This window comes from Bos taurus, chromosome 2 (assembly GCF_002263795.3).
Source record: "Bos taurus isolate L1 Dominette 01449 registration number 42190680 breed Hereford chromosome 2, ARS-UCD2.0, whole genome shotgun sequence".
Lineage (NCBI taxonomy): Eukaryota > Metazoa > Chordata > Mammalia > Artiodactyla > Bovidae > Bos > Bos taurus.
The window spans coordinates 25,061,137-25,085,841 of record NC_037329.1 but is presented as its reverse complement, the minus strand read 5'-3'; the positions used below and the strand labels follow the sequence as shown (position 1 = coordinate 25,085,841).

The 24,705-nt window shown below is 38.2% G+C and overlaps 1 protein-coding gene across 5 annotated transcripts in view; it reads right to left on the bottom strand.

The window, feature by feature from the left end:
* Positions 1-24,705, bottom strand: part of METTL8 (methyltransferase 8, methylcytidine) — an 84,064-nt gene that overhangs the window by 27,578 nt on the left and 31,781 nt on the right. For 4 of the 5 annotated variants that reach the window (NM_001075288.2, XM_024999854.2, XM_059892351.1 and 1 more), the window contains exon 2: positions 10,014-10,168. In NM_001075288.2, coding sequence (NP_001068756.2) covers positions 10,014-10,156 — 143 coding nt within the window. In that variant the 5' untranslated portion in view covers positions 10,157-10,168. Of the gene's footprint in view, positions 1-10,013; positions 10,169-13,332; positions 13,518-24,705 lie in introns of those variants that run through there. The other variant, XM_059892352.1, reaches the window with a different exon arrangement.

The window sequence follows — 24,705 nt, the reverse complement described above, 5'->3', positions numbered from 1 at the left end:
AGAGTATATGTGGTTTTTAGCTTTACACATTTGTTTTAAATTGTAAAACTTGCTTCTTCCTGAGTATTTAATAGATTCAGTTATTTCTTAAACTTCTCTAACTTCCTTACACTGTTTTTTATGTTGCTTCATTTTCTTAACTGCTAAGTGAGGAGAATATTATACCCTAAGCCCCAACAGAACAGATTTTCCACTATATAGTTACAGAATCCCCTCAGAAACCTATAAAATGTTTCTACTGTATTTATGGGGACTTCCTCCAGACCTGCTGCTTTATGGCTGTTCTTATATTAGAAGACTCTGATTCATGTATACCCAAGCCCAACAGACAGCAATAAGAATCATTCAGGTTTATAATAAATACAACTATAATACAATTTAAGCATAGAGACAGCTAACTAACAAACAAACTGAAAATAATCAGGTATTTAACAACCACCACCACCACAACTAAAGGAATAAAATGGTTTATACTGTTTGACTTGCAAATTATACTTCTGGGAATTTATTGTAATGAAGCCAATAAAACAGGAAAGTACCTGTACAACAGTATTCACTGGAATACCAAATATAATAGCAAAAAATTGTAAACAACCTCAGTGATAGGATAATGGAAAAATTATTGTAACTCAAAGGAATATTATGTAGACATTTAAAATGATACATATGAAGATTATTTAAAAATATGGAAAAGTGTATATGAAATAGCATGAGGTTAAAATGCAGGTCCCCAAACTGTAAATGTATTATAATCACAACTACACACACACACACACACACACACACACACACACACACTGGGTAAAATAAAAACAATTATAGTAGAATTATGGAATTAAGAATAACTGCCTTATAGCCTAGATGGGAGGAGAGTTTGGGGGAGAATGGATATATGTACACGTATGGCTGAGTTTCTTCACTGTTCACCTGAAACTATCACAACATTGTTAATTGGTTACATCCCAATACAAAATAAAAAGTTAAAAAAAAGAGTAACTGCCTTAAAATTTCCTTAATATTTTAAAACTGCTTCAATTAGAGATAATTTAAAAAATATTTATAAAAAACTATACTGTATGTTTAAGATATATAACAATGGCCATTAAAACTTTACATTATCCTTTGGGAGAAAACCCAGCAATCTTTATAATAAAAAAGAATATGTTTTCCTAAATAAGAGAATTGAGAAGAAAATATAAAATATATTGAGTATTTCTCCTGAAAACTTGAATTTGAGAAAAAAAAATCTTAAAAAGACAGGATTTTTAAAAAGAAAATTTTCACAACATGGCTAGTAGAATAAAATCATAATTTTGGAGTAGTCATAAGTCCTATGAGTTCAGTTCATATGTGTCCGTGTGTGTGCAATTTTATATTCCTTCTATATACATAGTACATAGTACAAAGGCTTTGACTATGTGGATCACAACAAACTGCGGAAAATTCTTAAAGAGATGGGAATACCAGACCACCTGACCTGCCTCCTGGGAAATCTATATGCAGGTCAAGAAGAAACAGTTAGAACTGGACATGGAACAATGGATTGGTTCCAAATCGGGAAAGGAGTATGTCAAGCCTGTATATTGTCACCCTGCTTATTTAACTTATATGCAGAATGAATCACGTGAAATGATGGGCTGGATGAAGCACAAGCTGGAAACAAGATTGCTGGGAGAAATATCAATAATCTCAGATACACAGATGACACCACCCTTATGGCAGAAAGTGAAGAAGAACTAAAGAGCCTCTTGATGAAAGTGAAAAAGGAGAGTGAAAAAGTTGGCTTAAAACTCAACATTCAGAAAATTAAGATCATGGCATCTGGTCCCATCACTTCATGGCAGATAGATGGAGAAACAATGGAAACAGTGACAGACTTTACTTTCTTGGGCTCTAAAATCACTGCAGATGGTAACTGCAGCCATGAAATTAAAAGATGCTTGCTCCTTGGAAGAAAAGCAATAACTAACCTAGAGAGCATATTAAAAAGCGGAGACATTACTTTGCCAACAAAAGTCCATCTCTTCAAAGCTATGGTTTTTCCAGTAGTCATGTATGGATGTGAGAGTTGGACTATAAAGAAAGCTGAGCGCTGAAGAATTGATGCTTTTGAACTGTGGTGTTGGAGAAGACTCTTGAGAGTCCTTTGGCCTGCAAGGAGATTAAACCAGTCAATCCTAAAGGAAATCAACCTCGAATATTCATTGGAAGGACTGATGCTGAAGCAGAAACTCCAATACTCTGGCCACCTGATGTGAAGAACCGACTCACTGGAAAAGACCCTGATGCTGGAAAAGATTGAAGGTGGGAAGAGAAGGGGATGACAGAGAATGAGATGGTTGGATGGTTGGACTGACTCAATGGCCATGAGTCTGAGTAGGCTCCCTAAGTTGGTGATGGACAGGGAAGACTGGTGTGCTGCAATCCATCGGGTCGCAAAGAGCTGGACACGACTGAGCGGCTGAACTGAACTGATACATAGTACAAGTGATGGTTCCTTGCTTAGCTTTAAGTTGATGACAATAACAATCTAAATAATCGTGCATTTGGTTTGGTTTCAAAAAGTTAAAACACACACACATGCTCTCCACAGTCACTTAGCTTGGGTACTAATGTTTCTGAGGATCCTACTTATAGAAAACTCTGCTGAACGTGGTGCCACTTCCTACTATAATTTTTAACAATCAGTTAGATATAAAACAAAGTACCCAGTGTAAGCTATGCATATAAAATGTTTTGTCTTTGTCATTTACTGTGTATGTAAAAGTGTTATTACAGAATATAATTTAAAGATAAATTTAAGGAATGTATTAGGTGCCTAGTGAAATTAAAAATAAAATATTCTAAAGTAAAAGGAAGAAATAAAGTTAAATAGTTTCAGCCTAAAACTATTTCAATAATCTTTAATTTCATAACAAAGTCATTTTTATTACGTAGTCACAATTATAGTAACAGAAAAATCTGAAGTCTGACCTTTTGTTTAAATATCCTAATCAATTAACAATTCTTAATTTTTCAAGTTCCCTTCCTATATGTTTGGATACACACAAACACTTTTCTATAGAGCTATAAAATCTTCATAATTATTAACAGGACTTAAAACTGTTGTATAGGATCTGTGATTTGGACCATGACAGAGTACCTAGAAATAGGCTTATCTTTCTGCATAAACTATAATACATCTGGATAAAATAGTATATGAAGCAACTCTTTTTAGGCACTGGACTACACTTCAGACAGCACAGGACTGTGATCCTTAAAAGAAGAGAAAGACAAAAGGTCATTCCCCAATTTACTCTGGCTTTCTGTCTAGGACATGTTCTAGACTGTGGTACAGAGGGGACTCCAAGAAGAGCCTGGCTGTCTCACTGAGTGACAGCTTTGTGAGTTAAGAAGGCAGAAATCAGGGTTCAGAGCCACTGAGATGGTGAGGCTTTGTGTGGCGGAATACTGAAGAAGAGAGGGCTGGACAAAGAGGAGGGCCACTGAAGTCTGCATAGATTGTGCAGTGCGGTGCTTGGAGATGCTAGAGCTCTGGCTAAGCCAGAGACCATTCTGAACACCTTGGGTATTCAGTTAAGACCCCCAAAATGCCACGCTATAGAAATAAGAACCACATTAGATTCAGAACAGATTTAGAAAACAAACTTTTATGGTTACCGGGGGAGGGGGTGGGGGGATCGGAGAAGGGATAAACTGGGACACTGACACGTACATGCCACTGTATATAAAATAGATACCTAATAAGGACCGACTATACATTACAGAGAACTCTATTCAATACTCTGTAACGACCTACATGGGAAAAGAACCTAAAAGAGAGTGGATATATGCATATGTATAACTGATTCACTTGGCTGTATACCTGAAACTAGCACAAAACTGTAAATCAATTATACTCCAATAAAAATTTAAAAAAGAAAAACATCTGTCAACCTTGATTTATATATGCAGTGAGGATATCTTTCAAAATTTAAAAACAGAGATATCTTCAGGTATATAAAACTTGAGAGAATTTGTTACCAGCAGAATCTACATGACAAGAAATTTTTTCAGACTAAAGGAGAATGGTACCACATAGACACTGAGGTAGACTCAAGAGACCACAAGCGATGAATATGTGACGAAGTATAAAAGACAATATTTTTAAAAATTCTTTCTTAATTCCTCTTAAAAATTACTAACTATATACAGCAAAAATAAGGAATTACAAAGTTTATGACATGTATAGAAGTAAAAGTATGTGTTAGTTGCTCAGCTGTGTCTGATTCTTTGCAACCCCATGCACTGTAGCCTCCCAGGCTCCTCTGTCCATGAGATTCCTTCCCCAGGCAAGAATTCTGGAGTGGGTTTCCATTCCCTTCTCTAGGGGATCTTCCTGACCCTGGGATTGAACCCACATCTCTTGCATGGCAGGCAGATTCTTTACTGTCTGAGCCACTAGAGGGCTATAGCAGTAAACTATATAACCACAATAAAGCAAACTCTGAATGAATAAGTAGAAACACACTGTTGTAAGGTTTTTACATTTTACTGACATACAATGTTGTAAAACATTAATTCTAAGTGGACTTGTATGAAGTTGAGGAAGCACACTGCAATGTCTAGAATTGTGGTTCTCCAAGTGTGACCCATTTTCAGGTAGTTCATTAAGTCAAAACTATTTTCATAATAATACTGTCACTTGCATTTTTCACTGTGCAACATTTGCACTGATGGTATAAAAGCAACGATGGGTAAAACTGCAATTGCCCAAGTATGAAACGAGGCAGTAGCACCAAAGTGTATAGATGATCTCTGATTTATGATGGTTCAGTTTGTGATTTTTCGACTTTATGATGGTGCAAAAGTGATATGCATTTAGTAGACATCGTACTTGGAATCGTGGTCTTTTTCTGGGCTAATCATGGTGGTATAATACTGTCTCATGATGCTAGGCACTGGCAGTGACCTGCAGCTCCCAGTCAGCCATGTGATCACAAAGATGAACAATCAATACACTTAGAACCATTCTGTACAAATACAACCTTCTGTTTTTCACTTTCAGTACAGCCTTCAATATATTACACAATATACTCAACAATTTATTAAAAAATATGTGTGGTATTAGATGATATTGCCCAATTGTAGGCTAATGTAAATGTGCTGAGCATGTTTAAGGTAGGACAGGCTAAATTCTGTTTGGTAGGTTAGATATATTAATTGGATTTTTGACTTACAATATTTTCAACTTATTTGTACATAACCCCGTTGTAAGTCAAGGAAGATCTGTACTAGCAGTCATCAATTCTATACCACCAGTCAGGGGATGATAAAGAATGTACTAGTTTTTGTTTTAAAAAATTCAATTCACTGGAGAATGTGTTGGGAAGCATGCAAAAAGCTGCACACTGAAGACAGATGACTGACTTGTAGAAAAGCACTTGTACGATTGTTTGCATTGTGAAGTGAATTAGGTGCTTTTTTCATGGAATGCTATTTTTACTTGAAAAAGCAACCGTAGACAAACTACAGCTATTCAGACTTGAGTATTTGGCATCTTAAAAGTAAATGAAATGAGCTTTAAGGACAGTATTTGCTGTCAAAGATAAATTTTGTGCTTTCAAACAAAAATTTGAATCTTGGATAAACTGTGTCCACCGCCATGAGTTTGATAGCTTTCAATACTTAAAAAGATATTTCCTGATGGGAATAATAGTGTATTAATAAATGTGATTTCTGATTATTAGTGAAATGTGTCATATGGATCTACATAAAACAGGGAACCAAACTTTCCAAATTATCCATGTGTGATATTATAAAATGATACCTAGGTTTAAAAAAAGATTCATTCAAAGTATATGGTGCAACAATGGTTTATAATATAGCAGAATATCAGAAGTTCACTGATATGGTTTCATATTCCATATTTGCAACTAAGAAACTGCTACTAAACTTATAAACTTATCGTGCTTATAAACTCATCATAAAAGTCTATTATAAAACTCTTCTCCTTTACAAGTACATATTTGTGTGAGGCCAAATTTTCTTTATATAATTCAACCTAAACAGCATGATATAACAGATTGAATGAAGAAGCAGATATAAGAATCCAGCTTTTTCCATTGTCAGATATTAAAGAGACTCTCAAATATTTAAAACAATGCCATTCCTTGAACTACATTTTTTGGGAACACACAAATATTTTCATTAAAATATGTAATTTATATGAACATATAATGAATTTATTATTGTTTTAAAATGAATTAATACTTTAAATGTTCAGTTTCAATCTCTAATATGGAACATATCAATATATACAGTCCACATAAAAAAAAGTTTTGGTGTCCTCAATGATTTACAGTGTACAGGGGTCCTAAGACCACAATGTTTGAAACTGTTGCTCTAAAATAACATCTAAAAAATAACTTTAAGATGTATAGTCAAAAAGTTAGTAGAGGAAAATAAAAGAACAGATGAGTCAAAAAATAAACAGAAATATAACCAGATTGTATTAACTTACAAAGCTACCAGGATTGGGTGTTACCTTAAATTTCTCGCTCTTTTTTTTTTCTTGGCGTTAGTTTAGTAGATCTAAAAAGGTACCAAATTGTTTTGATTTGTATTTCTTTTACTGTTGTATATTTTCCCATGTGTTCACATGTACTTCTTTCTGGGTCAACTTTCTATTTCTGTTGCCAATTTATCCACATAACAAAAGGTTTTCATGCTTTTCTAACAATATAACAAATACTCAAATGTTAATCTTGATATATGGCAGTGGAAAGTAATTTAGATTTTCTGTGTCTCTCAGTTTTAGTATTAGTAAAATAAGTGTAATAGTTCTCAAAACAGCATACAACTAAGATTATGTACTTTGAAATTATAATTATCCTATTTCATCAAATCTAAGATACCATTATTTTCTGTACCAGTACGAAAGAAAAAACACTTCCAATTACAACAGTAAGATGCTATCAATTTTAAGAAATATCCTGATTTTAGAGATAATTGGTGAAAAAATATCTTGGGTGGATAAAAGATAGCTGTTATAGATATATCAGACAATAACTGAATTAACTTCAATTAAATCTTTTCTACTATTGACACTAATTTATAATTCTGACTCCTGGATTTCCACTTATCTTTTTGGCTGTAATAAACATTTAAATTGATTGTTTTTATTAACAGTTCAGTTTCTCACTTAGGAAGGTATGATTTACAAAAGATACACAAAAGAACCAATGCCTTCTCACTTCTGCATAAAATGTAATAGAGTCCACAGTTGCTGGAAAAAAAAATTCACTCCTCTCATTAAACATTTACTAACAACCTATATCTATTAGCCTGTGAACTGGGGATTTGAAGATGAAGATTTGGTGTAACTCAGAATTGTTAACGATGAGGAGCTGTAACAGATTATTAAAAAACAAAGATTATAAGATAGACAGTAAGATGGGAATAGGTATATGGGGGCATTCTTTTTAAAAAATCAAAATGCAAATAATACTAATGCTTATAAAGTTTTATCTCTACCTTATCTCTTATCCCCATGCCCATCCCTGAGATAAACACCATTATCAGTATGATGGGGACCTTTTCAGACATTTCTCTGAGTATTTAAAAACAAAGATATGAATATACATATAGTAGACATATAGAAATTTCTTAATAAAAATGAGGCCATACTAGAGATACCTTTCTGCAATTTGTTCCTGTTTAATGACGTATCATAGCCAACTCTTGATATCAATACACATGGATCTTTCTTATTTTTATTAACTGCTACATTATTTTCCAATGTATGGATATAAACCATATTTTTAAAGGCCTTTTTGAGATACAATTGACATACAGCATATATTTAAAGTGTACGATTTGATAAGTTTGACAAATGTAATCTTCATGAAACCATCACCACAACCTAGATAATGACTATTATCCATCACCCTCAAAAGTTTCCTTGTGCCCTTTTGTATCTCCTCCCTTCCACCCTTCTCCTTCTCGTTACACCCATCTACTGCTTCACCATCAACCACTGATCTGTCGTCTGCCTCTACAGATTAGTTTGCATTTTCTAGTCTAGTAAAAGTAAAGTACACATTCTTTATTTCTAGCTTCTTCCATTCAATGCCCTCCTCCAGGGGATCTGCCCAACCCAGAGATCGAACCCAGGTCTCCCACAATGCAGGCGATTCTTTACTGTCTATTACAATTTGTTTATCCATTTACCTATTGATGGATATTTATTTGCATTGTTTCCAAATTTGATTATTACAAATAAAGCTGCTATGAACAATCATGTAAAAGTATCTGTATGGATATATGCTTTCTTTTCTCTTGGATAAATATCTAGGAATGGAATGGCTAAATCATATACAGGGTACCTGTTTAATTTTTAAAGAAGCCGCGAAGCTGTTTTCCAAAGTGATTGTATTATGTTCCCACAGCAGTGTATGAAAATTCCAGTTCCTCCACATCTTCACCAACAGTATTGGTACAGTATTTTGAATTTTAGTTATTCTAATGAAAATGTAGTGGTATTTCACTGTGATTTTAATTTGCACTTCCCTAATGACTAATGGCGGAGAAGGCAATGGCACCCCACTCCAGTACTCTTGCCTGGAAAATCCCATGGATGGAGGAGCCTGGTGGGCTGCAGTCCATGGGGTCGCTAGAGTCAGACACGACTGAGCGACTTCACTTTCACTTTTCACTTTCATGCATTGGAGAAGGAAATGGCAACCCACTCCAGTGTTCTTGCCTGGAGAATCCCAGGGACGGGGGAGCCTGGTGGGCTGCCGTCTATGGGGTCACACAAAGTCGGACACGACTGAAGTGACGTAGCAGCAGTAGCAATGACTAATGGTGTTTGAGTATCTTTTCATATGCTTGTTACCTGTGTATGTTCTTAGGTATAGTGTCTGTTCAATATTTTGCCCATTTTTATAAGGTTGTTTGTTTACTGAATTTTGAGGGCTTTTTATATATTCTATTAGTCATAAAATGAACAAACTATTGATATATGCAACAACATGTATAAATCTACAAACATTATCCCTAGTAAAAGAGGCCAGACAAAAAACAGAGCATATATTGTGATTCCCTCTACATAAAATACTGGAAAATGCAAACTAATCCATAATGCATGCTATGTTCTTTCTCCTTCATTCCTTCTTTCCTTTATGTTTTGTTGGCAGATAAATTCTCTTTTATCTTTCTCAGTAAGCTTCTGTTTGAAGGCTGGGTATTATGTATTTTCTGCACTTTTCTGGTAATCTGAGGGTGTCAGAGGTAGGGGAGAAGGGAAAACTCTACTGAGTAGTGGGCAGACTTTATGAGGGTCTGGGTCTGCGTTTTTCTTTTTTGAGATTAAGTCCTATGCTAGGTTTCACTTTACCTAGTTAGGATGTGCCCTATTCCTAAGTGGGGGATTCCCCTGGGCTTTGGACAGTTCCCTCAATTCAGCATGGAACTCTGGAAAATGGTGAGCCCCACGATTTCCCCTGCTCTGCTAAGACCTAAAATTCTTCTCTAATAGATAAGAATATGTATTTTCAAGGATTTGTTCTCAACTTTTGCCTAGTGAGTTGCCTAGTGAGTTTAGTAGTGATTTGTCAGCTGATCTTTCCGTAGTATTGCTTCTGAGGGATAGAGGTAGGGTTAGGAGCCACTCCAGATCCTTACTTGCACTGGTGGTAAAAGAACCCAACTGACAATGCAGGAGATGCAGGTTCAATCCCTGTGTAGGGAAGAACCCCTGGAGGAGGACCTGGCAACCCACTCCAGTATTCTTGCCTGGAAAATCCCACAGACAGAGGAGCCTGGCAGGCTACTATCCATAGCGTCACAAAGAGTCTGATACAACTGAAGTGACTTGGCATGCATACAAGTAAGGATGAATTACCCTGGCTTTTAGACTTCAACAACATAGGGCTGAGTTTTAAAAATCTTTTTCTGGCACTAAATGAAAATAATAACACTGCTGACACTTAATGTACATACATTATATCACACCTAAAAAGATAACTCACCACATGTTATGTTCAAAAACTTTTGTTGGATCAGTTAAAATCCTTGATCCCAGAGGGGCCACTGGGTGACAACCACTTTGGTATCTGTGAGGTACTTTTCTCATCCTTGGACAGGAAATATAATTTCTCCAAATCACATTCATCCTAATAGGTACCTGGAAAGTTTCAAACAATTAATTAGTCAATATGGATTAAACAATGTATTATTTACCTAAAGCCAAAAACTGGTATAAAAGAATGACAAACTGAGAAAGGACATGAAAACTAACCACTTTTAAATGAAAGATGGGCATGGTAGCTTCTCTCCTGAAGTATTTAGACTTAAGAGAAAGGGAAAGAGTATCTGGAGTGTGCAACACTGTCTGGCATTCTTTACAAGTCACAGCCTTGACGAACTTCGCTTTGCTTGGTATTTGCTTATATAATTCTTAGCACATGGCCAAAGCATGAAAGCCCAGAATCTGGATTTTGTATATTAAAAAGTTTTTTAAAGTTATTATTTTGCTTTGGGAATTCTATGCAAATGTATTTCTGGGAAATATTTGATGACCACTAGACCAAAAACCCAAGTAGAGGAGCAAAATAAGAAAACAAACTTATTAATCTCATTCTCTGGGTTGAGCTGAATAATATAAATACTGGTAAAATAAACAAGTGAATACCATATTAAGATCCCATCAGTTAATTCTAACAGTCATAACACATACATACATTTTTAAAGAATAACCAATCCATCTGCAAAACAGATTTCCCTGTACAAAAAGCATGCTTAAATCCCAGGTCAAAAGGAGAATAATCATTTGATTAGCCAAATCTATCTCCATTTCTGGAGAATAACTTAAACATTTAAAAAGTATGTTATTTTAATTATGTACCAGCATATATGTCAGCTTAAAATCTTTATGGAAAAGTATTAAAATAAGCTCTGCTGCTGCTGCTGCTGCTAAGTCGCTTCAGTTGTGTCCGACTCTAGAGAGCTTATTTTGTCTAGTACGAATCCACTGTAATACTGCTTGGCATTTCACCCTCATTCAGTTGTTCATTACAATATTCAGCCTAATGCTGTAAGCGGTCAGGTAGAAACAGATGCTAAAAAGTATGTATATATAATATGCATTAGACACTATCCAAAGTGCTATTAGGCATAAAAATGACATGTATTGTACACCCTTTACCACCTTGTGAAAGTCAAAAGGTTTTAAGACTGTGAATTTCAAAACAAACTGCAGAATGTCAAAAACATCTCAGAGTGCTTTTAAACATAAAATTCAAGATATTCTTTCCAGAGAAAAAAGGCTTAGTTATACACACCAAAAAGACTGCAATGATTCCATTTAAATGTGACTAACAGTGATGAGAAATGAAACATTCAATAGCTAGTGCAGATTTTCTATTTATTTGTTTTTCCTTCTCTAAATACAAGCTCGTTGGTGGAGGCAAATGAAATCAATGCCCCGCCCACCACTACCTTTCCTCTGCTGTGCCTTTGTTCTTTTCTCCTGCCACTGCTCTACAGAAGACTAACAAAACCCTACCAGCACAATTATTTTTAGAGCTCTCTTTCTGCACTGAATATTATTCATAAAATCTTCCATATGCTGAAGAGTAGAAATGGATTACACCTAGAAAAAGAGGCAATTCATGTTCAAAAGTATAAAATGATATAAATGTTTTCTGCCCAGGAAAGCAAAAATCAAAATGAAATTTCAATCCTTCAAATAATCATGTGATACTTATCTGTATCTACTATATATAGAAAAGGGAGAGAGGGGGGAAAAAAGATATGAGTTTCTCTCACTATAAATTACCAGGAACCTCTATAGACAGCTGGAGACAAAAAGCCATAACCAGATTGGGTATTAGGCAATTCAGGAAAATGTCAGAGAAGCATGTGCCTTGCAGACGGCTAGTCCATAGAAAAAACATGATGTGGCCAGCGCCTAAACATGTGGCAATTTGTCCTGCTTAGGCAGCTGCTTCTCTAATTAACCACATAAACATCTATTTCATTTATGTATCATCTGCAACAAGCTTGCATTGCTCTTTATCTTTATTATATAAATATACAGTGCATGCATGTGAATGCTGTCACTTCACTCGTGTCTGACTCCTTGTGACCTGATGGGCCACAGCCCACCAAGTTCCTCTGTCCAGGGGATTCTCGTATCTCCTTGGGATACTGGAGTGTATTGTCATACCCTCCTCCAGGGGATCTTTTCAACCCAGTGATCAAACCTGTGTCTCTTACTTCTCCTGCACTGGGAGCCAGGTTCTTTACCACTAGAGCCACCTAGGAAGCCCTAAATATATAGTAAATTTATATAATAAACATAAAAATGTAATAAAATTACATAAATGCTTTCTCAACTAAATTGTAAACATCTAAGGGTGGTATCAAGCTGCTCACAAATTACTTGTTTGATTACACAAAATTGATGCTTGTCTGACACAAATTTAATTGGAAGAAAGTTACTTCATATTTCTCAAGGGGGCTCCTTATATCCTAATAGAGAGGAAGAAGGAAGTGACAGTGTGTACTTTAAGTGCACACTGTGTGCACAGTACACGGGCTACACTCCAGTTAGAGTCACTGCAATGATAAATAAATATGTACTTAATGTCTTGACTATTGTGTTAGCTTAACATTTACTGGATCATGGTTCCATTTTGTGATGGAAAAGAAGGGCAGGGTCAGTTTCCAAAAGAATTATGGTAGAGAATGTTGGTTTCTGCCACCAGAGAGTCCCCTCTCATTGTGTACCCTCTATTAACTCTCTTTTGGCATACCCTAAACTGAATACAAGTTTAACTAAGATATTATATGCATAATGAAATTATATGGATAAGTGGTGTTTTATTTGAAGTAGCACAAAGAAGCACAGCTAAAAATATTCTAATCACGCAAAAGAAGTCAGGAAAGGAAGGAGAAACTAGAGATCTAAACTAAAGATGGAACAATTGAAAAAACAAATAGCAAGATGCCATATTTAAATCCAACCATATCTGTAATTATATTAAGTGTAAATGGACTCCAGTTAAAAGACAAAGGTTGTTCACTTGTATAAAAAAGCAAGACTCAACCATATACATGGAGAAGGAAATGGCAACCCACTCCAGTGTTCTTGCCTGGAGAATCCCAGGGACAGGGAAGCCTGGTGGGCTGCCGTCTATGGGGTCACACAGAGTCGGACACGACTGAAGCGACTTAGCAGTAGCAGCAACCATATACAGGTTTCCTCCACTATCTGAAAGTGGAGCATTCCTGTGAAACCTTTTGTAAGCCAAAATGGTGTAAAGCAAAAAAGCAAGTAGCACACACCTTGCTAACAGATGCACAAAATAAATCAAGGTAAAGACAGGTGCTCAAAGTTATGGTGGCTTGATGCTGAGTGTAGTTCCCAGGGAAGGAGCTCAGAGATGCCACTCTCGATGGTTAGAGTTTGCACTGCCTCTCTATAACAGCTCACTGCAAAACAAACACTGAAAGCTATTTCCACTTTTCACTTCTTTTTGTAAAAGTGAAAATCCTCTTCAGATTTCTTTCATTTAGTGAAAACAGGTACCAATATAGGTCTTTCATCAAAGTGAAGTAGGTAAAGCAAACTTTCAAAAAGCAGGGCATACCTGTACTGTCTATAAGAGAAGCACTTTAAAGATACAAATATATTACAATTAAAAAAGAGATACCATCCAAACACTGCATGAAAAATACCAGTGGAGGTATAATAACAGACAAAGTAGACTTAAAAAAAGACTAGTACACTTAATAATGATGAGCCAATTCACCAAGATATAACAATCCTAAATGTGCATGTACCTGATAACAGAGCTTCAGAATACATGAAGCAAAAATAGAAATTTAAAAAAAAATTAATTTCACAGCAATACTTGAGACTTTTAAAAATTTGAGTATAATTGCTTTACAATATTGTGTTAACTTCTGCTCTACAACAATGTGAATCAGCTGTTAAGTATACATATAGCCCCTGCTCTGGAGCCTCCTTCCCACACCCACCTCCGTCCCACCCTTCTCGGTCATCACAGAGTAGGGAGCTGAGCTCCCTGTGCTACACAGTGGCTTCCCACTAGCTATCTACTTTACACATGCTAGTGCATATACGCCAACACTACTCTCTCATCCCCACTCTGCTTCTTCCTCCACTGTGTTCACAAGTTCGTTCTTTACATCTGTGTCTCTATTCCTGCCCTGCAAATAGGCTCATAAGTACATTTTTTGAGATTCCACATGTATGTGTTAAAATACAACATTTGTTTTTCTCTTTCTGACATACTTCAATCTGTATGACAGACTCTAGGTTAGGTTAATAGCGCTCTCTCGGTAATAAACAGAACAGCACTCAGAAACAAATTATCAAAAAATCAGTAAGGACACAGAAAATTTGAACATTATCAACTTGACCTGAATGACATTTACAGAAAGAGCAATATAACTAATAACAGCAGAAAACACATTCTTTCAAGTGAACATGGAACATTTGCAAAGGCAGACCACATATGCTGGTGTATAAAAAAAAGTCCTAATAAATCCCAATGTATTAAAATGATACAAACTATGCTTTCTGACCACAATAGCAATATAAAATATTAATATTTTTGATGAACTGACTCATTAATACTCATTAATAAATATCCCTCCTTATTTTGATTAACGGTCATTTTATTGAAGTCTATTTTGTCTGATATTAATATAACCCCACCAGCTATCTTGTGTAGTGTTGTGTAGGGTATGTCTTTTAAAAAATATTCTGTGTTTACATTTAAAAGAAGGAGCAGATTATTGATTCTTGCTTTTTTTATCCAAACACAAGATATCTAGAAAAATTCTCAAATGTTTTGAAGTTAAGCAACGTACTTCTATACAACCTATGAGTCTAAGATTTACATGAGTTAGTAAATCTTAAGGCAAATCAGAAAGTATTTTGAACTGAATAATTATCAAATCTTAAAATATCAAATTTTGTGAGATGTATCTAAAGCAATGTTTAGAGAAAATTTTATAGTTTTATATGCTTTTATTAGAAAGGAAGAAAGATCTCAAATCAGTGATCTTGCCTTCAATTTCAAGAAACTAGAAAAACAGTAAATCTGATGAAAAGTAAGTAGAATGAAGGAAATAATCAAAAATAAAAGCAGAAATCAATGAAATAGAAAATGGACAAAACAGGGAAGATCAAGGCCAAAATTTGATTCTTTGAAAATATGAATAAAACTGATAAACCTCTGGAAAGACTGATACTAAACATTTGTGTTTCAGAAAATACAAATTTCTAATAACAGGAAGGAAAGAGGAGACATCACCATAGACCTTATAGGCCTGGAAAAAGGTAACAGGGAGATATGGTGAACAATTTTATTTTCTTTATTAAATGGGATTAATGCCTTGAAAAATACAGTTTACCAATAACTTACATAGTACAAGAAAAAATAGAAATAGCCCTAAATTTATTAAGTAAATTAAATTTATAATTAAAAGCAAACAAACATCAGGCCCCATGGGCTGCAATCCATGGGGTTCCAAAGGAGTAGGACCCGACTTAGTGACTAAACAAAAACACATTTTAAAAAGCTCAGAAATTAACAAGTGTTGGTAAGGACAAGGAGAAACTGGAGTCCCTGTGAGTTGCTGGTGGGAATGTAAAATGGTACAATTGCTGTGAAAAACAGTACAACAATTCCTCAAAATATTAAACATGGACTTACCATACAATCTACCAATTTTACTTCTGGATATATACCTAAACAAAGTGAAAGTGGGGACTCAAAGAGATAACTGTACATCATGTTTATAGCAACATTATTGACAATAGACAAAAGGTGGAAACGATCCAAATGTCCACCAAAGATGAATGGACATCCTTTTATGATATACACATAAAATAGAACATTACTCAGGCTTTAAAAAGAAGGGAATTTGGAACATGCTGCAACATGGATAAGTCTTGAAGGCATTATGACAAGTGAAGTAAGCCAACTGCAAAAAGACAAATGTTTTATCATTCCTCATATGAAGTTCCTAGAATGATCAAAAGTTCATAGAGACATAAAGTAGAATGGTATTGTCAGGCACTGGGAAGAGGAGTTCAGTATTTAATGGATATAAAGCTTTAGTTTGGGGAAGATGAAAAAGTTCTGGAGATGACTGGTTGTGGTGTTTGTACAACAGTGTGACTAAGCTGAATGCCACTGAGCTGTACACCTAAAAATAGCTAAAATGGTAAATTACATATATATTTTACCACAATATAAACAAACCAAAAAACCTTCCTACAAAGAAAACTGGAAGCTCTGATGGCTTCACTAATGAATACCAAGTGTTTAAGGAAGAAATAACACCAATCTTACACAGACTCTTTCAAAAACTAGAGAAAACACTTCGCAATTTGTTTATGAGACCAGCATAGTGCGGTGGAAAAGCAGTATACTTGTATGAAATAAGGTTTTGAATACTAGCAACATTGTTGCAATGTTTCCTAAGTCTGTTTCCCCACAGACTTAGGACTTCTCCTTACAGTTTGGAATCAAGATTGTCAGGAGAAATATCAATAACCTCAGATATGCAGATGACACCACCCTTATGGCAGAAAGTGAAGAGGAACTAAAGAGCCTCTTGATGAAGTGAAAGTGGAGAGTGAAAAAGTTGGCTTAAAACTCAACATTCAGAAAACGAAGATCATGGCATCTGGTCCCATCACTTCATGGGAAATAGATGGGGAAACAGTGGAAACAGTGGCAGACTTTGTTTTTTGGGGCTCCAAAATCACTGCAGATGGTGACTGCAGCCATGAAATTAAAAGACGCTTACTCCTTGGAAGGAAAGTTATGACCAACCTAGATAGCATATTCAAAAGCAGAGACATTATTTTGCCAACAAAGGTTCGTCTAGTTAAGGCTATGGTTTTTCCTGTGGTCATGTATGGATGTCAGAGTTGGACTGTGAAGAAGGCTGAGCGCCAAAGAATTGATGCTTTTGAACTGTGGTGTTGGAGAAGACTCTTGAGAGTCCCTTGGACTGCAAGGAGATCCAACCAGTCCACCCTAAAGGAGATCAGTCCTGGGTGTTCATTGGAAGGACTGATGTTTAAGCTGAAACTCCAATATTTTGGCCACCTGATGCAAAGAGCTGACTCATTTGAAAAGACCCTGATGCTGGGAAAGATTGAGGGCAGGAGGAGAAGGGGACGACAGAGGATGAGACAGTTGGATGGCATCACTGACTCGATGGACATGGGTTTGGGTGAACTCTGGGAGTTGGTGATCGACAGGGAGGCCTGGCGTGCTGCAATTCATGGGGTCGCAAAGAGTCAGACACGACTGAGTGACTGAACTGATCTAGTGTTTGTCAGGAATAAAACTTGCAGATATTCAAAACGGGGAAGCCTGGTACGAGTTTTCTAGGCATGTCTTGGTATGCAATTTTAATTGCTAAGGCTTATATTTAGTTTGAGATACAAAAGTCCAGAGCAGAGAAATACAAAGGCAACAAGAATCTCCACAAATCCTTGTCAGGTATTTGAGAGTGTTTTTCTTTATTCTTGGAAGCCCTTGAAAAGGTTTGGGGTCCTGACCTTTCACTTCACTTTGCTCAAACTAATTCTGCCATGTTAAATTCTTGGCCACATATAATCGTGGCGTGTTTTGACCCCCCTGCCTGTGGGTGCTCACGTGCAGCTTACCATCCTGTGACAGTTCTTCCTCTCAAGTCCTGCCAAGGTCACAACGAAACACAACGAAGAAAGAATACGGCTTTAGGGCCACGGTCCTCTGAGATCTCAAGACCACGACTTGAGCATGAATAGTCAAGTGGCTAAAGCGATTACTAAGGAACAGATCCAGAAAGGAACTGAAGCTCATATGGGTGTCAGAGTGGCAGAATTTCATTATCAACAGCAGCTATTATGCTATAACTACACTGGAATGCCATGAAGAGTTGACAGACTTCCTGCCAGCTATTAGATGTAGGTAAGGGTGCATCCATTTTAGAATGCAAGGAAATGACCAAACATATAAAATGACTTGAATTCCACATATATATCGTATGACATGCCAAGGAGAAGGTGGTTTTAATATACGTTTTCTGAGTTCACCATTAATACCATATTACACTTGCAGCTGAGAAGAGATCTCTGCCCTACCTCCAAATTTTGGCTAAATGCTTTTGCTTGCCACTAAAATGGAGTCCTTTTCACAAAGACTGACAGCTCTTACCGTACCAACAAACTATATCGTATTCTTCCAGTTAGGTAAGAGGTACACAGGATATTTCATGTTACAAACATGAAAAAGTGTCTAAGTACTTGAAAATATTATTTTTGTAGAGTAATTGTTTTAAGTACTTTTAAATAAAAAAGATTATTTTAGTAAAGGGAAATACTCCATAGCATACTTTGCAATTTGAACAAATATTTGAGGAGTAAACCAGCAATCCCCATTTATCTTTTATTTAAATATAAATATAAAAAAGTTAAGCATTCACCATGCTTGAGGCCCTGTTCTAAGCATTTAGTATTATCTTACTTAATCTCTATTTCCCTATCAAAGGAGTTCTATTTTTATATTTGTATTGCAAAGGAAAACCTCACACAGAATGAAATAAAGCAACATGCTTAAAGTTACCCCATCAAAATGCTTAAAGTTACCCCATCAAAAACTAACAAGGCTTCAACTTGAACCCAAGTAGATGAATGAGAGAACCTACACTTACCTTTTATTTATTTTTAATCTTTATTATGCATATACATACAATATGCGTCCTAGTTTTATGTACTACACATGCAAGAAGCATCACAGTACTTATTCCCCAGTCTTTATTGGGGTTGCTAACTTATACTTGACATAAGGAAGCCCAGACTATCTTCCCTCCATCTTTCTCACTTCTGTTTTTTCTCTTGCTACTACTACTGCTAAGTCGCTTCAGTCATGTCTGACTCTGTGCGACCCCATAGACAGCAGCCCACCAGGCTCCGCCGTCCCTGGGATTCTCCAGGCAAGAACACTGCAGTGGGTTGCCATTTCCTTCTCCAATGCATGAAAGTGAAAAGTGAAAGTGAAGTCACTCAGTCGTGTCCAACTCTTCGCAACCCCATGGACTGCAGCCTACCAGGCTCCTCCATCCATGGGATTTTCCAGGCAAGAGTACTGGAGTGGGGTGCTTTTTCTCTTGGGCCTTAATCAAATAGCAAGCAATGCCACTGGCAAACACCAGTCCTCTGATGTAGGAAAGCAAAGTCATTGTCTTTTCAGTACTCAAATCTCAATACACAGGCAAAGAACGCTTATATCACCTAAATAACGTAAGATTGTAACACCCAGCTCTTTTCACTGGCCCTCTACTTTTACACAGCTGAGGAGTAGAAGCAAAGAAGGGCTTATTTCCCTTGCTATTAGGCTTGAGCCTAATACGGCTTTCTCACATCTCAATACTACTGGAAGAGCACCAAAGAACTAGAGCAAAAAATACTGCTGTTTGTGTGACTCTGTAATGATTATCCCTGGAGCACTTGGCTGACTCTGAGCTGCCTCCCTAAGAATGATTCCCTGAGGTCTCAGCTCACTGAAATCTCAAGGAAAGAAACTGCCGTTAATCATACACTAAATGCTTGCCCTTTGTTTAAAAGTTAACTTCCCCTGGATGTGTCCTGGGTTCTGAGCATCCTTTAAATGAATAAATTAGTGAGACATTCATGCTTTTACCTCTGTAACTATTTAGCTTTTCTTCTCAGCTGGGAAGCTGGTCCAAAGGTTTCATTCAGAGGAACAAACATCATCCAGACAAACCTGCACTAACATTACCTGAGAGGCTACCATTAATGAAAGCAAATTAAAGCGCTATTGTTGTACTGTTTTAAATAGTGAAAGCTGACAGGTAAGAAACATTTAAGTATCAACTACACCTGAGTGAAAACTGAAGCTTCAATTAACCCCAGCAATTTCAGGGAACTCTGAGTGTGACCATCTGTAAGGCAAGGAGCTCAGGCAACACATACATCTTGTTTTAATCTTTCTTTGGATGATTATAATTTCAAAGTATAAATAAGGGTATTAGCAAGAACAGAATAATTACAGTAAGTATTTGCAGAGCACTTTGATCACACTATGACGTCAGTCACGCTGCAGCTTCAAAATGGGAATCTCATGCTGTGTTTGCTCTGCACGACCACCCTTGAAGGTGTCACTATGCACGCACTCACACCCAAAGAGGTTATGGGACTCGCACATTATATGAGGAACTTCACGTAAACCCATCTCAAAGCTGCCCTTATACTCAATATCTGAAGGATATACTGTTCTAATTGCTCTGGAATTTGTCTCCCAAAATTGGAGACCAGAATGAAATCTGTTTTAACTTACCCGCCTGGCATTTCACATTTCTGTGCACTACAGTAACTTCTGGAAGTAGTAATCAGACTTGGTGGACTGAGAAAAGGTGTTAAGTTACATGCATACTTTATGTGTTACGAGTCCTTATAATTTCTAGTAAAAAACTCACATGGATGAAGTTAATGGAATTCTACTCTTAATGAAGCTTCTCCTTTCTGATTCATTGCAAATGTCTCTAACCCTAAGTACACTAGATAGCAGGAGATGCTTATACCTGTAGGCAAGATTTATCCAGTCATGTTTGGACTAATGTATCAATAAGGCTGTCCTGGCACAAAATGGAGTATTATAAAGAATTCAAGTTGTAAGTGAATGTTATCCATAAAAAAAATCTGAAACGTAATAGTGAATAAAAAGCACCCAAATGAATGTATTTCCATAATTTCAAAGGAATGTGGGGTTTAGGTAGGCAGAGATTATAGCATTATGTAAATTCTACTTTAAAGAACTATAATTAGTTATAACTTGCAGAAAATCAAGGCAAAATACACCATGATCTATCAGGTAAAATTTTGACTGTCACATCATAGGAGGCATGACACAGTCAGAAAAGGTGCCAGAGAATGGAAAGTAAAATTCACAAGAATGATACAACTTCTACATGAAAACAGAAAAGCTGCAAGTTTCCAGGGAGCAATACAGAATGCTATAGATATAGAGTGGGTGGACAAAGTACGTTAGATTCCTTATTAGGCATGCTTGCACTTGCCACCAATTAAAGTTAGATGTTGCTCCCACTGGCATCACCCCCTTTTCTCCTTTTGTTTTCAAGAGTTTTCTCAGCCTGGTCTTCTTCCACCCTCAGGCCTTTTATCCAACAGGAAACAGATCTCTGATTTCCTTGTAGCCTTGTGATTACGTACGTACGTGAAGTCGCTCAGTCGTGTCCGACTCTTTGCGACCCCATGGACTGTAGCCTACCAGGCTCCTCTGTCCATGGGATTTTCCAGGCAATAGTACTGGAGTGCCATTTCCTTCTCCAAAGGATCTTCCCAACCCAGGGATCGAACCCGGGTCTCCCACATCGTAGACAGACGCTTTACCGTCTAAGCCACCAGGGAAATCCGTGTGATTACCTGGAGCTTAATTCCTACATCTTCTTCTTACTGAAAAGATTAGCCTTCCTAAAAATTCACTGTCTCATCTTCTCTTGCAGTTTTGTTCTAGATGACAGAAATCTGTTAAATGGCAAAAGTCTTTGCTTCCATACAGAAGAGAAAGGAGTTGAAGGACAGCTTGCTGGCACCCTCAACTCTGCCTTTTTCCTGAAAAGAAAGTGATGCTGTGTATAGGAGAGAGAAAGGGCCTGGTTCTTGATGGTATCACTGAACAGGGAAACCAATGATAGTTATGACTTTCCTCTGGATTTCCTACTAGATGAGAAAAATAAATCCTTACATATTTTAGCCACTATTAGGTTTTCTGTAATTATCACCCAAGAGGAGCTAAACATAATCTCCATTACTGGATCCATTAGAAATCCAGGGACAAGTCTACTAGGTTCCTGCCTTCAAGAATCCTACTAACACGTGAAGAAGAAAGATGCAAACGGAGTCCTGTTACATGTGTAACAGAGGTGAGCATAAAGTGCTATTAGAGTACAGAGGAATGAGTGATTAAGTCTCTTGCTTGCGGTTAGGGAACGCTTCTTGGTGGAGTCAACATCTGTACTGGGTCTAGGAGAGTGAGTGGCAACATTCCAAGGAGATAAGGATAAAAGCCAGGGCACCTCAGACAGAGAAACTAGCAGAAATAAAGACAAAGAAGTGTGAAAATGTGTGGTATTGTTAGGGGAAGCACACTGATTGAAACCGCCCACCCTGGTATCCATGTGCCTGAGTTGTTTTACGACAGGAGATCCTGATCAGGAATACGGAACTAATAACCCACCACCAACCGGAAGAGTTTGGGAAAGGTCAAAAGGAGACACCGCGTGTCTGTCCACTTCCCAGAATCCCTCTCGCTAGCATCCATCTTGGCTGAGCGACGCGTGCACCACCAGGAAAAGACTATGAATTAGAATGACTGGCCAAAGACCACCAGGAAACTAATCCCATCACCATATAACCCGAGACTGTGAGCCACGCGGCACAGCAGTTCTCCTGGGTTCCCTGACCCTACTGCTCTCCACCTGGGTGCCCTTTCCTAATAAAATCTCTTGCTTTGTCAGCACATGTGTCTCCTTGGACAATTCATTTCTGAGTGTTAGACAAGAGCCCAGTTTCGGGCCCTGGAAGGGGTCCCCCTTCCTGCAACAAATGGCGACTCTGGTGGGGACTCGTCTTCACTGAGACTGACATCCTGACCACTCAGGGTACTCAGGGGCCAGCTTGCCTGCCAATGGACCAGACTCAGCGGCCGCAACTGGGACCCTTTTGTCCGTGGTCTCCTCCTGACGTGGACAACTGGCCAGAGTACCCCGACCAGTAAGGAACAAGAGACTTTATTGACCTCTCTCTTTCCTCTCCTTAACCCTTCCTATCCTTCCCTGTTTTTCTAGTCCCTCGGTCCTAGATGCAGGAATCTGGTCAAAGGGCCTCAACCTGAGCTGAGGATTGGAGACTGATCACCTCCTCTTGGCAGATAACTCAAATTCTGGTTCTGGTCTGGTCTGATTTCTGGTAGGGCCGAGTTCCAGTCCTCCCTTCTCTGGAGGCCCAGGGTAAAGTCCCATAATGCCTGGGTATCTGCAGGTGGCAGGAGATGTCTGTAAGGCCACCCCTTTGGCCCCCTCTCCCACCTCCTCCCCCTTCTTCTTTCAACCTGGCTTCCTTTCCTCCCTTTGAAATCTTTGAAGACCCGAGATATTTTCCTTTACTCTGTTAGTACTTGGATCTGAAGTTCTGTGTCTCTATAGGAGGTTTTCTGAGAGACTGTATTCTTGTATTTAAGGGAGTGTCTGATGAGGACTGCCAGGTTTGTATGTGTGTGTTTTATCTCTGTGTTCTGTGTTGTGATTTTTGATGGCCATTTTGCTTTGTCTGGTCACCATTTGGTTTAGACCTGCCGCCATTTTGTTAAAACTTGATTTTCTTTCCCTGTGCCTTGAGACCAGGGCTCTCAGAAACATTTATCTAGACCATCTCTTAACTCCTGAGACTGAGGAAAAAGGAAAAAAAGACTTTAAAAAATTTATTTCAACTGTTTTTTTAATAAACTAGTAAATTTTATATTGTAATAACTAATTCATGACTAAACTTAAAAGGGCCAGGAGGACCCCATGCCCGAAGGGCAGCGGCCAAGAGGAGTTACCCCACGTCCAAGGTCAGGGGCAGCGGCCGAGACTACCAGACTGTGACGGCGCAGAAACGGCCGAGAGGAACTACCCCGCGTCCGAGGTCGGGGGGTGCGTCTGAGAGGAGATACCCAGCGTCCGAGGTCAGGGGCGGCAACAAGAGGAGTTACCTGCGTCCGAGGTCAGGGGTGGCGACGAGAGGAGTTACCCCGCGTCGGAGGTCAGGAGCCGTGGCTGGGAGGAGCTACCCCACGCCCCTAAGCCTGAGGCCAGAGGCAGCAGGCGGGAGGAGCTACCCCACGCCCCTAAGCCCAAGGCCAAGGGCGGCAGTGGGGAGGAGCAACCCCACGACCGAGGCCAGGGGTGGTGGCCGGGAGGACCAACTCCACATCCAAGGAGCCGTGGCTGCGCGGGCGCAGGAGGGCCTAGAGGAGCTATCCCACGTTGAAGGTCAGGAAGGGCGGCGGTGAGGAGATACCCCCTCATCCAAGGTAAGGATCAATGGCTGAGCTTTGCTGGAGCAGCCGTGAAGAGATACCCCACACCCAAGGTAAGAGAAACCCAAGTAAGAGGGTAGGTGTGGCAAGAGGGCAGGTGTGGCAAGAGGGCATCAGAGGGCAAACACACTGAAACCATACTCACAGAAAACTAGTCAATCTAATCACACTAGGACCACAGCCTTGTCTAACTCAATGAAACTAAGCCATGCCCGTGGGGCAACCCAAGACGGGCGGGTCATGGTGGAGAGATCTGACAGAATGTGGTCCACTGGAGAAGGGAATGGCAAACCACTTCAGTACTCTTGCGTTGAGAACCCCATGAACAGTATGAAAAGGCAAAATGATAGGATACTGAAAGAGAAACTCCCCAGGTCAGCAGGTGCCCAATATGCTACTGGAGATCAGTGGAGAAATAACTCCAGAAAGAATGAAGGGATGGAGCCAAAGCAAAAACAATACCCAGCTGTGGATGTCACTGGTGATAGAAGCAAGGTCCGATGCTGTAAAGAGCAATATTGCATAGGAACCTGGAATGTCAGGTCCATGAATCAAGGCAAAT